This window comes from Pseudochaenichthys georgianus, chromosome 5 (genome assembly GCF_902827115.2).
Source record: "Pseudochaenichthys georgianus chromosome 5, fPseGeo1.2, whole genome shotgun sequence".
Taxonomy (NCBI): domain Eukaryota; kingdom Metazoa; phylum Chordata; class Actinopteri; order Perciformes; family Channichthyidae; genus Pseudochaenichthys; species Pseudochaenichthys georgianus.
The window spans coordinates 37,673,841-37,696,623 of NC_047507.1; the positions used below are offsets into that span (position 1 = coordinate 37,673,841).

At 42.1% G+C, this 22,783-nt stretch overlaps 1 protein-coding gene across 1 annotated transcript in view; it reads left to right on the forward strand.

Moving 5' to 3' along the window:
- grip2b (glutamate receptor interacting protein 2b) overlaps window positions 1-22,783 on the forward strand; it is a 366,783-nt gene that overhangs the window by 230,622 nt on the left and 113,378 nt on the right. The window contains exons 2-6 of the mRNA XM_034082549.2: window positions 1,056-1,133; window positions 7,321-7,456; window positions 8,374-8,519; window positions 9,547-9,633; window positions 10,087-10,162. Of these exons, the coding sequence (XP_033938440.1) occupies window positions 1,056-1,133; window positions 7,321-7,456; window positions 8,374-8,519; window positions 9,547-9,633; window positions 10,087-10,162 (523 nt within the window). The remainder of the gene's footprint in view (window positions 1-1,055; window positions 1,134-7,320; window positions 7,457-8,373; window positions 8,520-9,546; window positions 9,634-10,086; window positions 10,163-22,783) is intronic.

Here is a 22,783-nt window from a genome sequence, read left to right on the forward strand (position 1 = left end):
GACGAATGTTGTCCTCCCTACAGCCATGCCACTAGTTTGGTTATTATTTGGAAGAACCTGCCAGCAAGCTTTTCAGTAAATACAGAAAAACATAAGAGCACGTAAAGGAGAGTATCTTTTGTCTTCTTTTTTGCTCCTCAGTGGAATGCTTGGGGGATACTCTCATTTATGATGAAATGCGAGGTAAAGATGGGGTGTTTTTTATCTTATGGAACTAAACGTGCATTATTAAAGCACAATATGATTGACCCAAATCAGTGTGATGTGAATTGTAAAAGAGAGTGAGGTTAAGAGTTTTTTGTTTTAGTTTTGTAAATGCATCGGTGTTTCTGCAACTTTATCAAGACAATGCTGCCTCATTCAGTGTATAAATACAAATGCAGTACAGAACATATTCAAATAAAATACTAGGCTATATGACAGTTAAACAAGAATACAGTTTGAAAGGGGAATGATTAGTAAAATATCCATAAAGAAAAAGTAAATCTGTTTACAGTTCCATTTCATCTGGGTGTTGAGAGATGTATCCATAGATCTCATAATGTTGCTCTCAAAGTGCAACGGATGAATGCAATTAACTTCAATAATTAAAAAAAAATCTTCCCGGGGGAGTGTGCCCCCGGACCCCCCTAGAAGAGGTTAGGTCCACCCCCCACTTGTAAAAAAATAGCACTTTACCCCTGCCTACACCTATATGCCGTGAGCTGACTATCGAGCCTTCATTGTAACTGTCGCGGGTGTACTGTGCATGTGCGGAGTGTTGCAGTAGAAAATTCAACTGTAGCAGCCGGTACATTAATACATGTTTGAGCAGCCTCTATGAAACGGCAAGCTACCCCACAGCACCCCCAAAAGAAAATCTCTGGCACCGCCCATGATGAGCATAGAGGTATAATTTATCTGTAGGCTACAAGGGTGGTCCGCACGCGTAGGCCGGTGTGTGGGCCGGTGCGTCTGAATGTCCCGGGCTGAATTTGTGTCCCAGTCCTCCCCTCTGAGATAAATTAAAGAAGTGCATCAGTACCTCTAAAGCTTTTCTGTTTGTCTTTTTGTAGATGACGGACCATATGGAAAAACGAAAGATATCTCCGGACCAGAACAGACCATGGCCTCCAGAAGACACAGTATACCAGGTAAAGCCATCTATCTATCTCCATATATCCTTCTATCCATCCATCCATCCATCCATCCAATGCTTAGTAAACTACTGTGAACTCTATAATACAGACTTTGTCACACACTGAATCATCATAAGGATCTTATGATGATTTGGCTCAGACAAATGCCTAAGTAGTGTATTTTGATGAAAGCGATTTGCTTAAAGAGTTTGAAGCATTTAAAAAAGACTTGCTGTGCAAACAAGATCATGTTCACTCTAGTTCACTATCTGATTCTGATCTACTTTGTATTTTGATGACAGTGTGACCTTATGTCTGCAGATACAGTGTGATAACACCAAGGTCTCAGGTTGTCTATTATCTACTAAATGTGCCTGTTCTGAAAGGTTCCCTCAATGCATTCTGATCATTCTTGCCATAGCCCTCGAGACGTTTACCATTATTTATGTTATGTATTTTTTTTTATGATATCCCATTTACTTTACTTTACGAAAACAATATATCCTTTAAATATTAAACTAATGGTCAGCCAGTCATTGTGAAACAGTGGAGAGGAGACAGTGCTTCTCCTCATATCAACTTGAATGGGCCTAAAATAGGAATGGGCCTGGGCCTAACTCTAGCCCTGCAGTACAGTATGGCATAACCCAACATCCAATGCAAACAGGAAATATACCACGATAAAAGAGCATGGTTATTCTTACACTATTAATTACGCTGCTTTCATTGCCAACCTTCAAGCAGACACATGGCTTAAAGAGAGCCAACAGGAAAGCTCAAAAAATGTCTGTATTATTTGAGAATTGTGTTTAAATATTCATATTCATATTTCTGAATGATACATTTATGCTCTGTATCAAATTGTGCTTTTTAAATCTGTAATCATTATTACTTTCTTTCTCATCAGAATTTCTTTAAATAGGCCTTTCCCTTTCCTGTAGTGTGTTTGTAGATTTGTGTGCATGTAAATGGTCTGCAAAGGCTAAAATCCCAAATTTCCCTCCACTATTACCTGTAGGCTGTAAGCTTTCATTTTCCCTTATGAATGTGTTTAAATGCCTCCATTGAGTCCACCATCCTATTTCTCTATTTCTTCTTTTCCTCATATTTTCTGTACCAATCTTTATGCATGTATAGTTTCAAGCATCACTTTGCTTTAATAGCTTACAATGTTGTCTAAATGTGTGTCATTCCCCCCCATACCTTCATGTGTGTTTGAGAGAGATAACATCTTTCCATTTCCCGGATCATCATTAGATGTGAAATAACTTTCCTCGGTTCTCTGTTTTGATAATAAAAACCATGTCATGAGTTACTGTCTGTGTTGTACAATCTTCTCCTGTGTATTCCTAAGCATCAAAATGAAATGGTAGATAAAACGTTATGAATCCCAACACACTCACTGCTGCATCTGTTGATAAAATAACTCATTTTGAGAGGGATTCAGTTCAGAAGAAATGATCGGCTATCGGCTTCAAACTACACCTGTAAAAGCTTTAATACTTTTATGCAAATATGAACAGTACAGGCACTAATGAATGATTAAGTGCCTTTTGCAGGTAATGTGTGTTTGTGTGACTATGTGTGTGTTGTAATCCCCAGATACAGCTGTGGTATGAAGCACCTCACTGATCCTCAGAGCGCCTCAGGGATTTAACTAATCTAACCATCTATTACACCAAAGCTTCATTTTACGTGTGTGTGTGTGTGTGTGTGTGTGTGTGCGTGTGTGTGCGTGCGTGCGTGCGTGCGTGCGTGGAGAGACACTGATGGATCGTTGGAGCTATGTGCAACTCAAGGCATATGCTCGAACGGGAGCTGCCTGGACGCTGCGATCATGTTGCGCTATCCGTGCTGAGTGTGCTGACTTTTCGTACAATGTCCCACTCTCTGGCTTCCTGCATAAAGTCAAGTGCTCGGCGCAGTTGTCGGCGAAATGTCGCTCCTCTGTTTTCATTGAAACAGCTCCTTATATCCGTTAGCGCAGCTAGCTAGCACCAGATGCTAACAACAACACTACACATACACACACCCTCCCGGTCCTCCCGATGGCCAGTCGGTGCCTGCCGGTGAGCGTGGAAGTGTGGTCTGCAGCAAGCGGGCGACAGGAGCGGCTTGTAGATGGTATTTTAAACTCGATGCGCTCTGAAACTACGGGGCGGCCGAGGACAAAAAATACACATGCGTTAAACGCGTTAAAATAATTAGTGGCGTAACGCGTTATTAACTTGACAGCCCTAGTCTTTATAAAACTTCCATTTACTTGTTCTTTGTATTGTACTCTAACTTAATTTGTTTATATACATATAGTGTTTATATAAATATCTTATTAATCCTTTTTGTATGTATATTTTAATTTATTTCAAAATTCAGTGGAGCAACTGTCACAAAACACACCTTCCCCCAGGATAACATTAAGAATTCAGATTATCATTCTGATTAATATTGCCTTTTACTTTAACATGATAAGCATGATCTTTAGAACATATTTCCATAAAGGATATATATTGAAAGTGGTCGCTTTTCGTGATACACCCAGGGATTTTGGGCCCCATGAAAAGATATCACATTGGTTACTTAAACATTTTTATCTTAATGTTCTAAAATAGTTTGTGCCCCTGTCAGTCACGGGCCCTTAGAATCGTCCTAACTGTTCACCCCCTTACGGCGCCCCTGGACACACCTACAGATACTTATCATGAAAACTGCAACTCAACCCGGGACATACATCTACAGTTCTGATTTATACACACTTCTTATTTTTCGCTGCAGACAGCATCTGTTTTCTCAGTGATTTAACTCTTAAAACCCACTGTACACTTCCTGCTCAGCACCAAACTGTTGGCATGTGCATTCAGAGAGGTGGTGAACAAAGAGGAGTATATAGCAGCTAAAGAGACACATTATTATTTCAGTAGTTGGGAGAAAATCACAGTTGTTCTCTATATTTGCTTACAGTTTGGTGTTCAGTACCTTCTTCACAGGCTTGCGGATGATATGCAGCCAAACTCATTATATTTTGTAGATGTTTGATATCACAATGTAACAAGTCTTTCTTCATGAACTTTAAACCTCAAAACCAAAACGATTTTGAAGGTAAACTCGAGTTTCATTCCCAGTTCAACCCATCAAGTTGTTTACTTCATGAAGCCTTGACTCCGCCCGACAGTAGCTACAGTCTAGACGTTGTGATCCTTTGTTCGTACAGTAGTTTAATTGAGTGTTGAGGGAATATTGCACTGTACAGAAGTGTATTGTCCTTCTGTTGTTATAAATCAGAACAGTCCACCATTCTTTGATCCTTGTTTCCACTCAATAAAAGTCCTTGTAGCCACTGGGACAGAGTGTAACAGGAACAGTAAAGAAGAAGGATGTCCTCTAGAGCCCAAGGACCTTCTGATGACTCATGGTGAAGACATGATGAAGACTCAGACTCATGGTGAAGACTCATGGTGAAGACTCATGGTGAAGACTCAGGTTCATGGTGAAGACATGACGAAGACTCAGGCTCATGATGAAGACATGATCAAGACGCAGACTCATGGTGAAGACATGATATAGACTCATGATGAAGACTCAGGCTCATGGTGAAGACATGATGAAGACTCAGGCTCATGGTGAAGACATGACGAAGACTCAGGCTCATGATCAAGACATGATCAAGACGCAGACTCATGGTGAAGACTCAATGAAGACTCAGACTCATGGTGAAGACTCAATGAAGACTCAGACTCATGGTGAAGACATGATGAAGACTCAGACTCAATGAAGACTCAGACTCATGGTGAAGACATGATGAAGACTCAGACTCATGGTGAAGACATGATGAAGACTCAGACTCATGGTGAAGACTCGATGAAGACTCAGACTCATGGTGAAGACTCTATGAAGACTCAGACTCATGGTGAAGACATGCTGAAGACTCAGGCTCATGGTGAAGACATGATGAAGACTCAGGCTCATGATGAAGACTCAGACTCATGGTGAAGACTCATGATGAAGACTCAGACTCATGGTGAAGACTCACGATGAAGACTCAGACTCATGATGAAGACTCAGACTCATGGTGAAGACTCATGATGAAGACTCAGACTCATGGTGAAGACTCAGACTCATGATGAAGACATGATGAAGACTCAGACTCATGATGAAGACATGATGAAGACTCAGACTCATGATGAAGACTTGATGAAGACTCAGATTCATGGTGAAGACTCAGGTTCATGGTGAAGACATGACGAAGACTCAGGCTCATGATGAAGACATGATCAAGACGCAGACTCATGGTGAAGACATGATATAGACTCATGATGAAGACTCAGGCTCATGGTGAAGACATGATGAAGACTCAGGCTCATGGTGAAGACATGACGAAGACTCAGGCTCATGATCAAGACATGATCAAGACGCAGACTCATGGTGAAGACTCAATGAAGACTCAGACTCATGGTGAAGACTCAATGAAGACTCAGACTCATGGTGAAGACATGATGAAGACTCAGACTCAATGAAGACTCAGACTCATGGTGAAGACATGATGAAGACTCAGACTCATGGTGAAGACATGATGAAGACTCAGACTCATGGTGAAGACTCGATGAAGACTCAGACTCATGGTGAAGACTCTATGAAGACTCAGACTCATGGTGAAGACATGCTGAAGACTCAGGCTCATGGTGAAGACATGATGAAGACTCAGGCTCATGATGAAGACTCAGACTCATGGTGAAGACTCATGATGAAGACTCAGACTCATGGTGAAGACTCACGATGAAGACTCAGACTCATGATGAAGACTCAGACTCATGGTGAAGACTCATGATGAAGACTCAGACTCATGGTGAAGACTCATGGTGAAGACTCAGACTCATGATGAAGACATGATGAAGACTCAGACTCATGATGAAGACATGATGAAGACTCAGACTCATGATGAAGACTTGATGAAGACTCAGATTCATGGTGAAGACTCAGGCTCATGATGAAGACATGATGAAGACTCATGCTCATGATGTAGACTCAGACTCATGATGAAGACTCATGATGAAGACATGATGAAGATGCATACTCATGGTGAAGACATGATGAAGACTCAGACTCATGATGAAGACATGATGAAGACTCAGACTCATGATGAAGACATGATGAAGACTCAGACTCATGGTGAATACATGATGAAGACATGATGAAGACTCAGACTCATAGTGAAGACATGATGAAGACTCATGATGAAGACTCAGACTCATGGTGAAGACATGATGAAGACTCATGATGAAGACATGATGAAGACTCAGACTCATGGTGAAGACATGATGAAGACTCAGACTCATGTTGAAGACATGATGAAGACTCAGACTCATGGTGAAGACATGATGAAGACTCAGACTCATGGTGAAGACATGATGAAGACATGATGAAGACTCAGAGACTCATGTTGAAGACATGATGAAGACTCAGACTCATGGTGAAGACACGACGAAGACTCAGACTCATGGTGAAGACATGATGAAGACTCCGACTCATGGTGAAGACATGATGAAGTACCCATCTTGTCGATGCACTGGTATATAATCAGGTATTTAAGAAGGAGAATTAAGTGTGATACAGGCCACACTATAACAACTGTGGAAACACATCTCTACAGGAACATGCCTTTCCTTAGGGTTAGAGTTAGGGCTATGTGTTTTGTTGTGTCATAAAGAATATCTTATGAAGTACACATACATTACTGTGAAGAGTGACTGTTGTAATTTGCTGTTACTGATGATGTGCTTTAACCTTTCAAGGCCTTTCCATCCCTGCCAGGAACTTTCCAAGCGGAGAAACAGCATGAAACACGAGGCTTTGTTATTTCTCATTAACTGATGCTTATCTTATCTGATCTTCACATTTACATTTTAGTCATTTCAGCTGACTCTCATATTGAGCAGACGGGGGATCTCACTCAAGGACACACGGCAGCAAACAGCTTTCAATTTATCTTTCCTGTAACTCAGCTTCCTTTTAATCCACCAATCAGAATGGACAGAGAGAAGCCGCTAACCACTTTCCACCTCTCTGCTGTATCTGTTTGTTTGAATGTGTGTGTGTGTGCGTGTGTGTGTGTGTTTCTGTTTGCACATCTGTGTGTGTGGGTGTGTCCATTTCCGTCCCTGTTTGTGTGTTTGTATTTGTCTTCATGTGTATGTGTGTTTTTGGTTAGAAGCTCTGCGGGGGGTGACTATGGTGGAGCTGGTGAAGAAGGAAGGCAGCACGCTGGGCCTCACCATCTCCGGAGGAACAGACAAGGACGGGAAACCCCGGGTGTCGAACCTACGGCCTGGAGGGCTGGCAGCCAGGTGGGGGCAACACCAGAGAATCACATTCAGAATACTTTTGTTTTGGGTTCTGTGTCATCCGTTCCATAGAAGGATATAAATACAAATTATATCATTTCAAATATTTATATAAAAATGTGTGATTAAAAAAAGTGTGCCATACTAAGATAAAAAAAAATTAAAAAAAATAAAGATGTATATAGACTTAAGAAGTTAAAGTGAAATGCCCAAAGAAATATCAAATCCAATACAAAACAATATGTATATCAACTTTAACTACTATATATAACCTGTACAATAAAATAAATACAGTGATATATAAATTATATAAGTAATAGAATATGGAGCCTCGCAGTTTTTCAGGCTGATATGTGAAGCTCATGAGCTAGCCAACATGTATCTAGCAAATGTTTAGCAAAATATTAGAAGTGAGGCTACTAGACTAACGTTAGGTCTACTGTAATAGCCTCACTTTTAATAGTTTGCAAAACATTAGCTAGCACTAGTGGTTTGCAGTTGCTAGCAGCTTATTGGGATTTTATGCTAGATAGACAGATCTAATAAATTAAGCATTATTGTTAGTTAAGCATGTCAGCCTGCTGCCCCACTTCTTGTCTCTCTAACTCATAGCAGATGACTGCACTAAAGAAAAGGGCACAGAGAGGAAACCAGTTGTAAGATGTTTAAAAGTTCATTAAACATAATATATGCTTAAATGCATTTCAAAGAAGTTGTGTTGAGTTGTGTTGGAGTTTGTGTTATTCTACATTTTGACACCAAGATTTTCTGATTTTACTGCAAATGTATATCGGTTCCAAATATCGGTTATCGGTCTCCTTGATTACTAATAATCGGTATCGGCCTTGAAAAAGCCATATCGGTCGATCCCTAATTCATACCCACCTTTGTCCATGCTTTGTTCCTTTTCTTTTGTGCAGGAGTGACCAGCTCAATGTGGGTGACTACATAAAGTCTGTGAATGGCATCAATCTGACCAAACTGCGGCACGAAGAGATCATCAGTTTACTGAAGAACGTCGGGGAGAGAGTCCTGCTGGAGGTGGAGTACGAACTGCCCCCTACAGGTACATAACTTCAGCTCCACACACACACATGTACTGAAGATGTGCTTGTGGAAAAAAAATATAATGGCGCATAAATCAACGCAATAAGAGGAAATACGTTGTGAAAAAAAGAAGCAAATATTAAACTATTAAAATCACTATTTTCAAAAAAATAAAACAAAAAATGACAAATTATTACAATATGCACCGTTTTTCAGAACTTCAATGGAAAAAGCTATGTTCTTTTTAAAGAGATAGCAATGACCACACATGTGTAAGGTTTACAGTATGAGGAATGATGTGAGGATGGGGACATTCAAAACGTTTGTGTCTTCTGGGGGGCGGGGTTGACCAGAGTCTTTCCTGAAATATAATGTTTACAGCACTGAATGTTGGTGTTTTATAGAGCTGTGAAATGTACGGTGGCTGACAAGAGCATACACGCCAACACGGGCCAAAACATTTCCATTCGGATGAAAATGTAAACACTGAAAATATAAAATTGTCACGATCTGTCTGTGTTTTGTTTTGTCTTGTCTTTTTCTGTCTTTGGTTTCCTGTTTTATTTTGAAAAGTGTTCACCCCCTGTCTTGCCTGTTGCTTTCTGTCTGTGTTCCCTCCTGTCTGATTACCGATTGTGTTCACCTGGTGCCCCTGTGTTTTCTCCTCCCTCCTCGCCTGTCTCTTGTTTCTTTGATTAGTCTTGTGTGTATTTAAGTTCTGGTTTTTCTGTCTGTCATTGTTAGTTCCTTGTTTGTCTATGACTGTGTTTGCGGGGTAGTTTTCTGTTTGGTCCTATTTGAAACCTTGAAATAAATGTATTTTCTGTTTATTCTGCATTTGGGTCCTGCCTGCTTCACTCACCCTGAAAAAAATCAATCAACATCTGTTCCTTTTTTGATATTAAACTTTTCATTAGCAAGATGTTAAACGTTGTGTAGGAGAACAAAAACGTTAATTGCTCACAATAATGGAGCAATAGAAGTAAATTATGCTTAAAAATACTTAGCTAGCAGCAAATTATTTTTCTCTTTACCTTCTCTCACAGCTCCAGACAGCACCTCAGGGGTTATATCAAAGACAATCGACATCTGTTTGCACAAGGAGGGGAACAGCTTTGGATTCGTGATGAGAGGTAACCATCCAGCCATACAAAAACGTTCTTTGAACTATGTGAAAAAATGAAGACGACTCAAGGAGAAGTATATATAGTTCCACTGTTAATGTCAGTGATATGCAACAATTATAATTACAATGCATTATTTATTATTACAAAAGGAAAATGTAGTACTTTATATTTCTGATGACATTAAAAAGAAAAAATGTTGACCTGATTCGCGTTTAGAAAACCATTAATTTCTCCTATTTGTCCTGTTGGTGTATACATCCATTTGTGAGGTTTTCATTTTTAGAAATAGGTAGCTTAACCCCTTACTGCCAACAATTTGTTGAGCTTATTTTTTGATACAGAATCTTTTTGACAAGTACTCATACTTCACAGTATTTAGGATTGAAAGATTTCAGAAGAATTAATTAAATGTTGAAATAAATATAGAAGGTGGAGCTTCAACCTTTGCTTTTCTTGCAGGTGGTTCACATGAAGACTGGCACAAGTCGCGCCCCCTAGTGGTCACCTACATCAGGCCAGGAGGGCCTGCAGACAGGTACTATTGGCACAAACACACTGACACGCACGGTAAAGACGAACATCCTCTACTCAAATAGAAATAATGTGTCTGAATACTCCGTTACAAGAAAAGTCCTGAATTCAAGTAAAAGTTGTTAAATAGGCAGAATACCCAGGCCTGCCCCCAGATCACGCAGACTGCGTGGGGCCTCATACTTTTTTCGTTTGTCAATAATGAGCTGAAGAACGACATTTAGTTGTTAAAATCATGAATAGATTAGAATTATAGTATACATCATATTGGCACATCATTGTTTTTATATGTGCAAAATAGCTACTAACTCTGAGTGTGAGTAAACATAAAATGTTTTAGTCTGAAATGTAGAAGTTTAAAGTAGCGTTACATGGAAATACTCAAGTAAAATATGTGACAATATTACTAAAGTATAATACTTAAGTAAATGACTAACATTCCACCACTGATATTGAGTTATTCATTTTGTCTTGTACACATAATAATAATACGTTTTATTTCGAGGCGCCTTTCAGGACACCCAAGGTCGCCTTACACTGCATTTAAAAGTTAAAACAGCTAAAACGGAACACAATTTAATCGAACCGACAAGGCAATACAGCAGCATAAAACAGGCAAGACAAGAGTGTGGAGTGACGGAGTGACGGAGTGAGAGGGGGATCTGTGATAGCAGGTGGAATGTGTTTTAGAGTGAGTAGGCCAGTTTAAACAGGTGGGTTTTGAGGTGGGATTTGAATGTCGTGATGGAGTCAGACTGTTTGATGTGTGGAGGCAGAGAGTTCCAGAGCCTGGGCGCGGTGCAGCTCAAAGCCCTGGCTCCCATGGTGCTAAGGCGGGAGGTGGGGACAGTCAGGAGTCCGGCTGAGGATGAGCGCAGGGAGCGGGAGGGGGTGTATTCCTGGAGGAGGTTTGAGAGATAGGTGGGGGTGAGGTTGTTGAGGGCTTTGTATGTAAGCAGAAGGTTTTTGTAGACAATCCGGTGCTGAACAGGGAGCCAGTGAAGTTGGATGAGGATGGGGGTGATGTGGTCAGACGATTCGGTACAGGTAATGATCTGGGCAGCCGAGTTTTGAATGATTTGGAGTCTGTTGAGTAGTTTTGTGGGTAGGCCAGAGAGGATAGCATTACAGTGGTCAATCCGGGATGTGACAAATGCCTTAACCAGGATTTCGGTGCTGGATTGGGAAAGGGATGGGCGGAGTCTGGAAATGTTGCGGATATGGAAGAAGGCAGTCCGGGTGTTGTTTTTTATGTGGGGTGCAAACGAAAGGGTGCTGTCCAGGATGACGCCAAGGCTTTTGACTTGGCTGGTGAAGGATACAGGGAAGCCGTCGATCATGATGCTTGGGGGTGGGGTGGTTAGGATTTTGGAGAGGGTGTTTTTTTGAGCCGATGAGCAGGGCCTCAGTTTTACTACCATTTAGCTTCAGGAAGCTCCTGATATCCTGGAGGCAGGTGGTGAGGGAGGAGGGCGGTGTTGGGTTTGGTTGACATATAGACTCAACCTGTGTGTCAATATCTTTTAAGGCTTGACCTGTATTTGCTTATGTTCTGTATGTCTTGTTGTTTGCCATAGCAATGTGAGTTGCATCATGTGTATGAAAATTAAAATGAGAAAAAGCAAACACTCAAACTGAAAGAGGAATCGTGTTATTTTTAGCAAATATCCGAAAAAAAGGGATGTCTCAGAATCATTCAACCAAGCACCCAATGACCTCATTGAGTTTACACTAACAGCGGGATGGAGTCAGGAGTGTAGGAGATTTGTCTTCATGCAAATAAACCCTGAGGATAATAATGTCACTTCCTGTCATCGTCACTGTTATGTTGACAGTTATGTGTTACTCATACAGCAGCAGCATGAATCACCTCGTATCCCTTTAATGTCGCCATCATGTGTCTGTTTCTGTCTCTATGTTTAAGTTATAATCCCTAACATTTCCATATTAATGTCAGCTTTGCGACTTAGCAACTGATGTAGCGCAAGAGTGATTCAACCTTGTGTACATCCAGGCCGGGAATTCTTTGACATTTACATCATTTTAAATTCTGCTATAGGGAAAAAAGATGCCTTGTTAATTTCCATTTTGGATACATTAACAGTAAAACCCGCTCTATTGAAATCAGTCGGAATTCGCAGCAGCTCATTTCAAAATAAACGTGGATTTGTTTCCGGGGTTCGGGTGTTTTGTTTGATTTTAAATAAACAAAGTGTTGGCTTTCAGAATATGAAACTTTATTTCCAAAATCACACGATAAATACATTTTTGAAGCTTGTGAAGGGAAGAAGACAGCTCTCACTCGCAATCTGCTCTTCCGCAGCGCCGCCCCCCCTCCCTCCGGCTGACATTATGAATGTAAGGAGTATAGTAATCATAGATAACACGGCAGGGTCCGTTACAGTTTGTTTTCATCTGATTTCAAATAAACAAAGTATTGGCTTTCAGAATATTAAACTTGTTTCAGCAAATTCAGATGATAAATACAGCTTTGAAGCTTCGGCATAATTACAAGCGGAGAACGGAGTAACTTTACGTCACAGCAGGCAGAACAACAGCCGGTGTTTCTCGTGAGTGTTTTCCCCGGGAAACAAACACAATACACACAAACGCAAAAATACACACACACACGTATACACACACACTCGCGAGCTTCCCCCAGACGAAAATATCTTCCCTCCGCAGTATTTTGATCATTTGCTAATAATCAATCAGATCGATGGATTCCAGAGAAGAGGAAACTTTAAAGGCCTTTTTCTCAAAATGAGGACTCTGTGACAGTCATTATATAATGTGACATATTTTGCTTAATATTTGGATTACAACAACAATCCTGATATCATTAGAAAGCTAGGAATCTCCTCTTTCTAACAGTGTACACAACTCAAAATGTGTCTTTGGGTCAATGCGACTGATTTCGCTGGAGCAGGTCACATATGCAGATCATTTAACAGACAGAGAAAAAAGCAAACAGACATCTTACTAAGACACTTTTTGTTTCAAAAAATGAAAACACAAATCATGCAAATGAAGAAACAAATGTACTAACTTGACAACACATGTGCCGCAATATATTAACCGATTTGACGAAACATGCAAAGAGTTTATTAAAAGCGCTGTATAAACGAAACAAACGCTTGTTAGTGTTTTGTCAGTGTATTTGAAAGGACTAGCTTAGTCAGGTTAGCTAGCTAGCTTACAGCTGATCTGCAATAATATTTGAAGGAGTCATGCAATAACAATTTTAAAAATAAGCCGATAAAACGAAAAAAAACACAAGACCTTTTGAAAATTGTTTTTAATGTAAAAGAAACCAAACGATTATTACATCAACTAAATTGAACAGTAATTCAAATCTCATAACAAAATAAGCTAAGGCGACTACTTGCATTCGGTGACTTGATTTTAAAAAGGAAAATCAGGGAAAGTTTTTGTTTTGCGGTCCATATCTCATTAAAATATCTAATGTTAATAACTATTAAAGACAACATGGGGACAATTCTGTTCTAATGTAGTTTGACCATTGTAACTGCTATGCAGTCCAGACAAACTGATAAAAATAGGGCCTCTAACCAGGGGTTAAATTGGGCCGGGGCTCAACCTCTCGCTCATTTGTCATTTGTTTAAGCCATAATGTTAAAACATCTCTCGTTCTTAATATAGACTTTATTTAGGGTCGATATGTGTTGACTTTACAATTTAAAATAGCAGATCTCTGTTACAGGATATAGTTTTTCCACTTAGTGAACGTGTGTCTCTGCTCCGATCAGGAGCTGCAGCACCGTGGCTCCTTCGTGCAGAGAGTCTTCAGCTGTGTGTGTGTGTGTGTGTGTGTGTGTGTGTGTGTGTGTGTGTGTGTGTGTGTGTGTGTGTGTGTGTGTGTGTGTGTGTGTGTGTGTGTGGTGTGTGTGTGTGTGTGTGTGTGTGTGTGTGTGTGTGTGTGTGTGGTGTGTGTGTGTGTGTGTGTGTGTGTGTGTGCAGAGAGTCTGCAGTGGTACCACCAAACCCCCGACCCATCTCGTAACACGGAGCCCGTTTCCTACACCATCAGGGCCGGTTCTAACCAATTTGCTGCCCTAGGCGAGAATTTAGCTGCCCCCCCCCTGCCTAAAAATCGTTCAGTAGAACAGATAAAAGTACCCAAGGAATACACAATAGAATATATAAAGAATAAATGAAGAATCTCTACAAAAGACCAACACACTACAAAAACAGAAACGTATTGACATGTTGGTAATATACATCAAAAAGGCTTCAAATGTATTCGGTATTGTATGAACATGTTTGAATCGGGGTGTGGACGTCACATCCTCTAGGGGGTCTGGGGGTATGCCCCCCCGGGAAGAAATGTTTGAACATTTAAAGTAAAATGCTTCAATCTGGTGCACTTTGAGCACACATTACTAGAGACCTGATCTAGGGGGTACAACTCTAACCACCCATATGAAAAAGATCGGTTTACATTTTAATAATCAAGTATGTGAACATAACCTACCATATCCAATAACAAATAAATGTAACTTATTTTATTTTTGTTGTTCATTCATATCTTATTTTATCAGTTAACATTTATTTATTTATGCATATTTTTTTATCCCTCAAGGTTTAAACGATATTTTTGGTTTACTGTCCTATAGTATACATTGGAATGATTTCAAACCTGTTTATCCCAATAATTATAAAGGAGTGCCTTGGAAATATTTGTTTACATACATTTCAGTTATCTCTCTCGCTCGCTTCCACGCCCACTTTGGCTGTGAGCTGCGGGTGCCTGATAAGCCAACACCCCCCACTTTCATCACTTACAGCGCCCATCGTACAGGGCAAATGAAACGTGTAACCGGGTGAAAAGGGTGTTACATTTACTTAATTATGAATGTTGTTACATCAAGGCCGAAAATTAGGATGAGCGCAAACAGTCAAAAATGTTTATTTCCCTCCCAGAGCTGCTAGCGCAGCGCCTCCCAGATCTGGTGCCCTAGGCAACCGCCCATGTTGCCTATGCCAAGAACCGGCCCTGTACACCATGCCAAATGTATGTCTGCATAAAGCTGAGTTATGATCGGTCATAATAACACAGAATGTGGTGATGATTAAATAGTTTACAATGAGATTTACTCCCATACTTTTGGCCATACTCACGCAGCCCTACAAATGAATTGAGATTTCCACACAAATGTTCTTTAGCAAGTGTGCAGAGCAGTGTTGATTTAAAAAAGCAATTTGAAGGTCGGATATTTGTAAACCTTTTTTTGTGTATATATATATTCATAATTTAAGATGTAAATAAATTCCAGTTTATTTGTAGTACTTTCTATTTTTATTGTGACATTTGGTGGCATCAATGTCTGCATTTGATACAGATAATGGAGTAGTTGCTTTAGGGCCACAGTGTAGGCCTATATCCCTTAATGTCAAATAATGAGATCCTCGACCTCCGCCCCCCCCCTCTCGCACCTCCACACAGAGCCCCCCCCCACATATCAAATCCCAACTTAACACCTGCCACTAGCTAATTAGGCTACCTTAAATAAACTCACTAATTAATGAAAGCAGTTCAATACGCATTATTCTTATTCTTATCAGTATGAGCGCAGCCAGTAACGGTAAGGTATCTAATTACTTATGTATTTAGTATTCCGTAACTTAATAACAGAGATGGTCAAACTAAAGTGGTAGAGACATGGCAGAAATCCTACAATGAAGCGGGACAGTGAAGTGTTCACCCATGAGAGGGCGATCAAGAAAAGAGAGCGAGCGGCCCTGTTGAAGGAGTTTACAGATGAAAAGACACACAATAACAACAAGTAGGCTATATTTAGGTGTTTTTTTGTAAATAACCAACGGTATCAAGAGGAAGTAAAGTCCCCTGGTTTGTCCCTTATTCCCTAACTGCCATGAGACAACTCAAAATCAAGTTTCCAAAATCCGACACTGAGGTGGTCTTATGGCACCGGCAGATGACAGCGCTGACAAAGTGTGTTTCCCGCAGCGAGACGCTACTAATTGTGGGCTTATCATGTTGATTCGGCCACAACAGAAACAAATAAATAAACTCTCGCTCTCTCCAGAGGGGCAGGTCAGCCAAAAAGGCCAAACGGGCCGTTGCCCTGGCAACATTAGCCCGTACCTGTGCACGTCCCTGCTCTGGTCCCAGCTATGTGTGTCACTTTTTTAAGACCCCCCTGGTTTCCGTTTTGTATTTACAGCAATTCATTTAGTTAAACTATTAGTAAACGCTGCGCAAATTGATCAAGTTGATGAAGATGTTTCTTCATTAGAGGTGTTTTGGCACATTTGTGTTTTTATATGTACGTATATTCTTTAAGTGCAGCCCTTTTCTCCCAATGGAAGTGTTTTGGGATGATGTAGCGCTTGCCCCTGTCAGCCATTATAGTATTGCCATTAGACAAATATATATAGTTTTTTTTAAAGTGCTGTGTCTCTGCTGTTATTCCAGCTGAGATACAGGAAAATATACAAAATATAAAGTGTAACCCCTCCTCTGATCACTCACAGCTTCAATCATTCGATGCTAGACTTTGAAAACTGTCAGATGCTATTTTTATTCGAGTAGCAACTATCTGTGAAATAATTGTTCCAAAATTAGGACACATGCTGCAAGAAACTGCAGTTATTTTGTTTAATGTTCAATCAGACACACACATGAATGCATGATTGAGGCAATCTAAAGTTGTCAAAATTGATTGCAGATCAATCATTGCTTCACAGACAGTGACAGTCTTGGCCAAGTGTAAATCATACTTTTGCGTTATTTTGCCCGAAGCTCATCTAACTTTAAAAAGAAAATCTGCTTCAAAATGTGGGTCAGACCAGGGGTAACGAATGCGATATTCATGCTGCTTTATATCCCATTTTTATGCCAATTGGATAAAAGTTAATCCGCAGCACCATCCAGTCCCAGGAGTGCCTTCATTATTCAGCATTTCCCAGAGGGAATTAAAACGGCAACTCTGGAAGTTGTAGAGACATCCTGTTTTATGTACGACCTGGAATAAATGCTTAGGAACAGAATTTAAAAAAGTTGCATCTCCTAAAACAGTTCGCCAAATGAACACAAGACACTGAATCTTTGTGTCATACACGCATTTAAAAAATAATTTGAATTTACATTACTTGCCGCTGATTATTTAAAAAACACAAAAACCTCTTCAGACTGCATGCTACTTTCAAATGTGGAAATGACATCAGCAGTTCTTCACATGCTATCCAAAGATGGCAGAGTGATACGATTTTTCTCAGACCAGTGAAAAGTATAAAGACATTGAAAAATGGTTTTATTTACTTGTAAATCAAAATAATATATTGAGATATTATTTTAGCAATTTGCAGATGTTATATACTCTGTTGCCTGTAGAGTTGGAATAATTTAGTTTTCAGATACATTGCTCTTTTAGTTGTGGTTTAATTTCACTGTGACATGTTTGGAAGACATTGTGTTACGATTTGGGAAAGGTAGGACCCAAAATGCTTTTTATTGAGAAAAAAAACCACACCGCCATTATTGCTCGCCCTACCTGTTGGCTGGAACATCCAAACGCTTTTTGCATCAATTTTGTTGCCTATTTTTTATTGCAAAGACTTCTATTTGAACCCATATTTCTTGTAAAACATTCCTAAAATACATCACACATCCTTATCCCAGCCTTAATAAAGCCTGGGTCTGAGCTTAGTGTGCATCATGTTGTTGGAAAGCTTCAGGGCGAGTATCATATTTTACAACTCCTGGCTGCTCTGATGACAGCTCGGCATTACTCACACTCCGGCATCATGCATAACACATCCACCAGCTCTTTAATGCATGAACCCTTTTGCATGAAAAAACAAAACAAAATGCGGCAGAAATAAATGAATAAATAATAGCCTGAAGTGCTTTCAGAATATTGAGAAACTATTGTTTTGGGGAGGGGATTGACATAATTAAATGGTAAAACTAGATAACATGGTGTTTGTTAAATCCTCATATTTTAAATACTGTAAACCAAAGCAGGATAATCTGTCATCTGACTGCGGGTTTCACTGTCTGTCCTCCATTTGAACTGGATGATAAATGATAAGTCTCAGACAGATGAGAGGAGGATGAGATCAGAAAGATGAAGGCTAGTTAAGGTGGGAGAAGAGAGAAGCTTGGAACAAGTAGGACAGCAAGGAAGTTAGACCAAAAATAAGAGAGATGTTAAAAGATAAGATATGTTTGAAAGTCAGGCTTGGAGAAAAAATTGCGAGAGGAATGAAACTTCCACAGAAAGATATGAGAGGAGGACATAAGAGGAAGTCAGAGATGATGAGAAAAGTAATTCATTTTGTCATGGTTTTCCCTTGTTTTAAAACAGTATGTAGTGTTCTGATATCTTTTAGGAGCCCAAAGCAGAGACTGACACTAGTAACGTTTAAGGTGTTTGATAAAGAAAGCAAGGAAAAGGCATGTAATGAAGGCAGGGAGCTGGCTGGTTGCAGACAAGGTCCCCACAAAGCAGAGAGAGACGTCCCAGGCAAAAATACAAAAAGTGGCACAAAAAACTGCAATCTGGAAAAACAGCTTAGGCTGCAGAGAGGCACTCTGGATTGTCCAACAGCATTTTATTATCTGGCAGAGTAGTGGGGTGAAGGCCAGGCTCTTAGAGAGAAGGTTGATAAGGTGAGTGGGAATAGGTGTGCCTCATTTGCAGCCAGGCGAGTACCAGCCCTGCCCCCTATCACTCAGCAGCCCTAGAAGGAGAAACAGAAGCCCTTTCTCAATTCTAATTTCCCCTCCTCGACTCCTAGGCTGCAGTCGAACAGTCCAAAAATCAGCTACTATCGCCTATTCCTATCGTCCTATCACGGGGTTAAGGAATAGTGGATAGGAGAATTAAAAAGTATTTAGGAGAAGAGACTGCGGTGCTTTGAGAATCCGATTGCACTTACACTCTCAACGTATTTATGATGCGCCATCGGACGTCATGAATGTGCGTCTGCTGCTGTGGGGAAACTACAGTTCTCATTCATAACACTCCGTTCAATGTCTCACTATGGGATGCGCCTCAACGCGTATGCAAACAGAAGCATCAATCTCATTACGCCAATCCTGATTGGCTGGTGATTTTGACGTCTACGTCAGGGAATCCACCCACCCTTTAAGTAGCTTGCACTACGACGCAGCGTCATTCAAACACCTCTTTTCGCTTCAGAGCACATCTCGAATTATCAGTAACCGGGCTAGCTTAACGGTCCACAGACTGAACCCAAAACTAACATTCGGTCGACGGGCGCTTACCGGTTACTTTTTTGCTTTGCAAGAAGACTGAACAATATTAACACACCAGTTAATATTGTAATCTGCCTCGCAGTTTCTTTCTGTCGAAATAACGGTACGGTTTGATTTTTTTCTTCAAGCTAGTAACATACCTGTTGCTAGCTTTTTCTTCCCTCCACACCGACACCGCGTTAATGAGGACGTTCTCTTTTCTCTCTCACACCAGAGGAGACAGAGATAAAAAAAAAGGTTTTAACACACCAGTTAATATTCTTTAAAGAATAAAATCTACACCGTCGCCTTTTTTCCTTTCGGACTAACGGCAAGGTTAGATTTTTTTCTCAGTAACGTACCTGTTACTAGCGTGTCCACTCCACGCCGACACCCCGGCGAACAGAGATGGACCCTTCTCTCCCTCACACCAGAGGAGTCAGGGACTCGGAGGCTCGGCTATGCGGCTGAGGGTTTAAGATCTCATGCACAGACTCACACCAGGTCTGCTCGTCCTGCCTCGGGCTGGAGCACGCCCGGGAGACTATCGATAAACCCGGCTCGTGCGGGCATTGTACCCGCTTCACCATTAAGAGCCTCCGCCGACGGTTAGCACGCCAAGCTAGCTTGTCGGGACGGGACCCCCTCATGTCCGCTGATTCGCCGGCCGGCAATCAAGACATGGTGGCGTAGAGATTGAGCCCCGCGCTGTGTTGGGCTGGGGCTCAACAACAGCGGCAGCCGCTGAACCAGAGCCCCACGCCGTGCCGCGGAGGATGTCCTGGAGTTGGACTATATGTAGGACGAAGAGGATACCTCTGAGTTCCTCCTGTCCGACTCGGATGAGGATGACATCTTCGTTTCATCGGCTCAGGCTGCAAAGCCGGCAGCTTCGCCCGTCCTAAGAATGGACTTGCAGGCCGTGTGTCAACGCGACATCCCATGGCCTGAAGTGGCCAAGGAGACCTCCAGATCTCGCTACGAGGGGAAGAACTTGCCCCAAGCAGCGAGGACGAAGAGGCAGCTCCTTCCAGTCTTTCCGGAGATGCTGGACGAGGTGTCGGTCTCGTGGAGAGACCGCCCTTTTAGCAGCAAGGCCCCAATCCAGGGTGCCTCCTCCCTGGACTGTGACGGTATGGAGAGGCTCGGCCTGCTCCCCATGCCGCCAATGGAACCGCTGATGGCAGCCCACATCCAACCGAGGCTGGCTTCGACACCGAGCAGGAACCCCATGCTACCGGCAAAGGCAGACCGGTTCCAGTCAGCGATGACCGAACGGGCCTATAAAGCCGCCGCTTTGTCCACCAGGGCACTCAACGTCTCCTCGCTGCTGACCGCCTACCAGGCGGAGCTCTGCGAAGACTTGTCGAGCAAACCTGAGCCTGCCGTGTGGGACGAGATCGCAGCGATCACGGACATTTGCCTTCGTGTGCATCGCTGTGCAGTCCAAGCCACGGGCAAAGCACTGGGAATTATGGTGGTACAGGAAAGAGCCAGGTGGCTTACCCTGACGAACCTTCCAGACCGGGAAAAAGAGGATGTTCTGGACATGCCTATTGTTCCCGAGGGCATATTTGGTGCGATGCAGCTGAGATGCAAATCAAAAAGGAAGGGAGACGAGGCTCTCCAGCTCTGTCTCCCCCGAAGGGTCCAGCCGCCACCTTCAATGGTCCCGCGGCATGCCTTCACTCAAGCTGCCTCACGTCCTGCACGGTTCAAGATACCGAAGCAGCAGAGACCACAGCCCGGCCCAGGCACGAGGCGAGGGGGAGCTGGCCAAGAAAATCTCCGGTTCCGGCAGCTGCCGCTCAGGCGCAGCCGACCCAGGTTTTCAGCCACCAGGCGAGGAAGAAGGAGCGGGCGGCCTGACAGCCTCCTCTCCTCTCCTCGATGAAGGAGCTGGAAGTTGCCTGTTCCCCAGCTCCAGAGCACGTTCCAGTGTGAGATGCTCATGTGTTTTCGGGGTGCCACCATGCCCCCATCTTCCCGCCGCCTCGAGTGATGCCAGAACGTCATCCTCAAGTTCGCCGCCATGTCATCATTGTTGTTTCAGAATAAATCATTTTCCACTATCGTTTCCAGGCTTGAAGCCAAGGGCGCAGTCAATAAAAATGAAAAGAAAAACAATAAAAACAATAAACAGTCGTCTGCCCCTCTTTTGAGAGCGGCTACGGCCTCTCTCAAAAGGCGGACAATAGACGGGATTATGAAGGCACCACCGCCACGCGCATGCGCAGTGTCGGCCGGGGTTGTCAACCTGGTGTACCACCGTGTTCAGACACTAGAGGGCCCCATAACACAACAAATAGAGACACTGAGGGCAGACGACAGAGCTGTGACATCTCCGCTTGCTTTGAGAATCGAAAAGTGGAGGATGCTCACAGATTCTGCTTGGGTTTTCAAGACAGTAACACGGGGATACAGGCTCCAATTCGCTGTCACCCCCCCTCACTTCTCGGGCATTCTGTATTCACAGGCCCGGGGAGAGTCGGCCCATATTCTGGAGCAAGAGATTTTCTCGCTACTAGAAAAGAAGGCTATATTGCAGTAGCGTGGCGTGGGGAAAGAATTAGGGGAAGCCAATAATACGTCCTTTCTTTTGGGTCGGGGTATGGTGGTCAATGTAATAACGTAACCAGATGAGTGATTACAGCACCCGGTATGATTTTACACACATTTGTATCAGATGCAGGACTTACACACACCTGTTATCTAACCGACAGGTCCGCACGCACTCTCCAGCCGAAACTCTAATAAGCATTCATTCACAAACTAAATCAGGAGACCTTTAATGTTTTACGTCCGATTCGCTCCTTTTTTCCTCGCTGTACACAGCTCCACTTTGGGCATTGGCCTGTCATCAGATTGTATTTGTTGTTGCTGCTGTAGCGGAAGTTTAGTACAATTATTTTTGATGAAATACTCCAAATCTCCACCCTCCATAATTGCACTTGCTTCAGTTGCTTGCTACTTTCTAACGGCGGTGAGAGTGATGCAGTGGCGCTTTCTATCTTCTATTGATTAGATTTATGATTCGAAAATTATAAAAGTAGGGTAGACATGTGGATATTATCCGACTGAACAAAACTTGCATTTATCTAACAGGTTCGTTTTCCATTTCGAGCTATTTTCCTAAATCCTATGGAGAAATCCCATTGCTTTTTTGTCGAGGGAAACCGAGAGCAGCTTACTTCCGGATTTTAGGACGCGTCACTGCAACACTAAGTTAATGCGATTTGATTGGATTGTGAGCCAAGGGAAGCCAGCATTCGGCCGGCCTGTGCCCTACTCTGGCACCATCATACGTAATTTGTTTTCGCTAACGTTTCTACAGAAAAAGTGGAATCTTCATAAGGCTGCTTCCTAGCTATGTGTGGG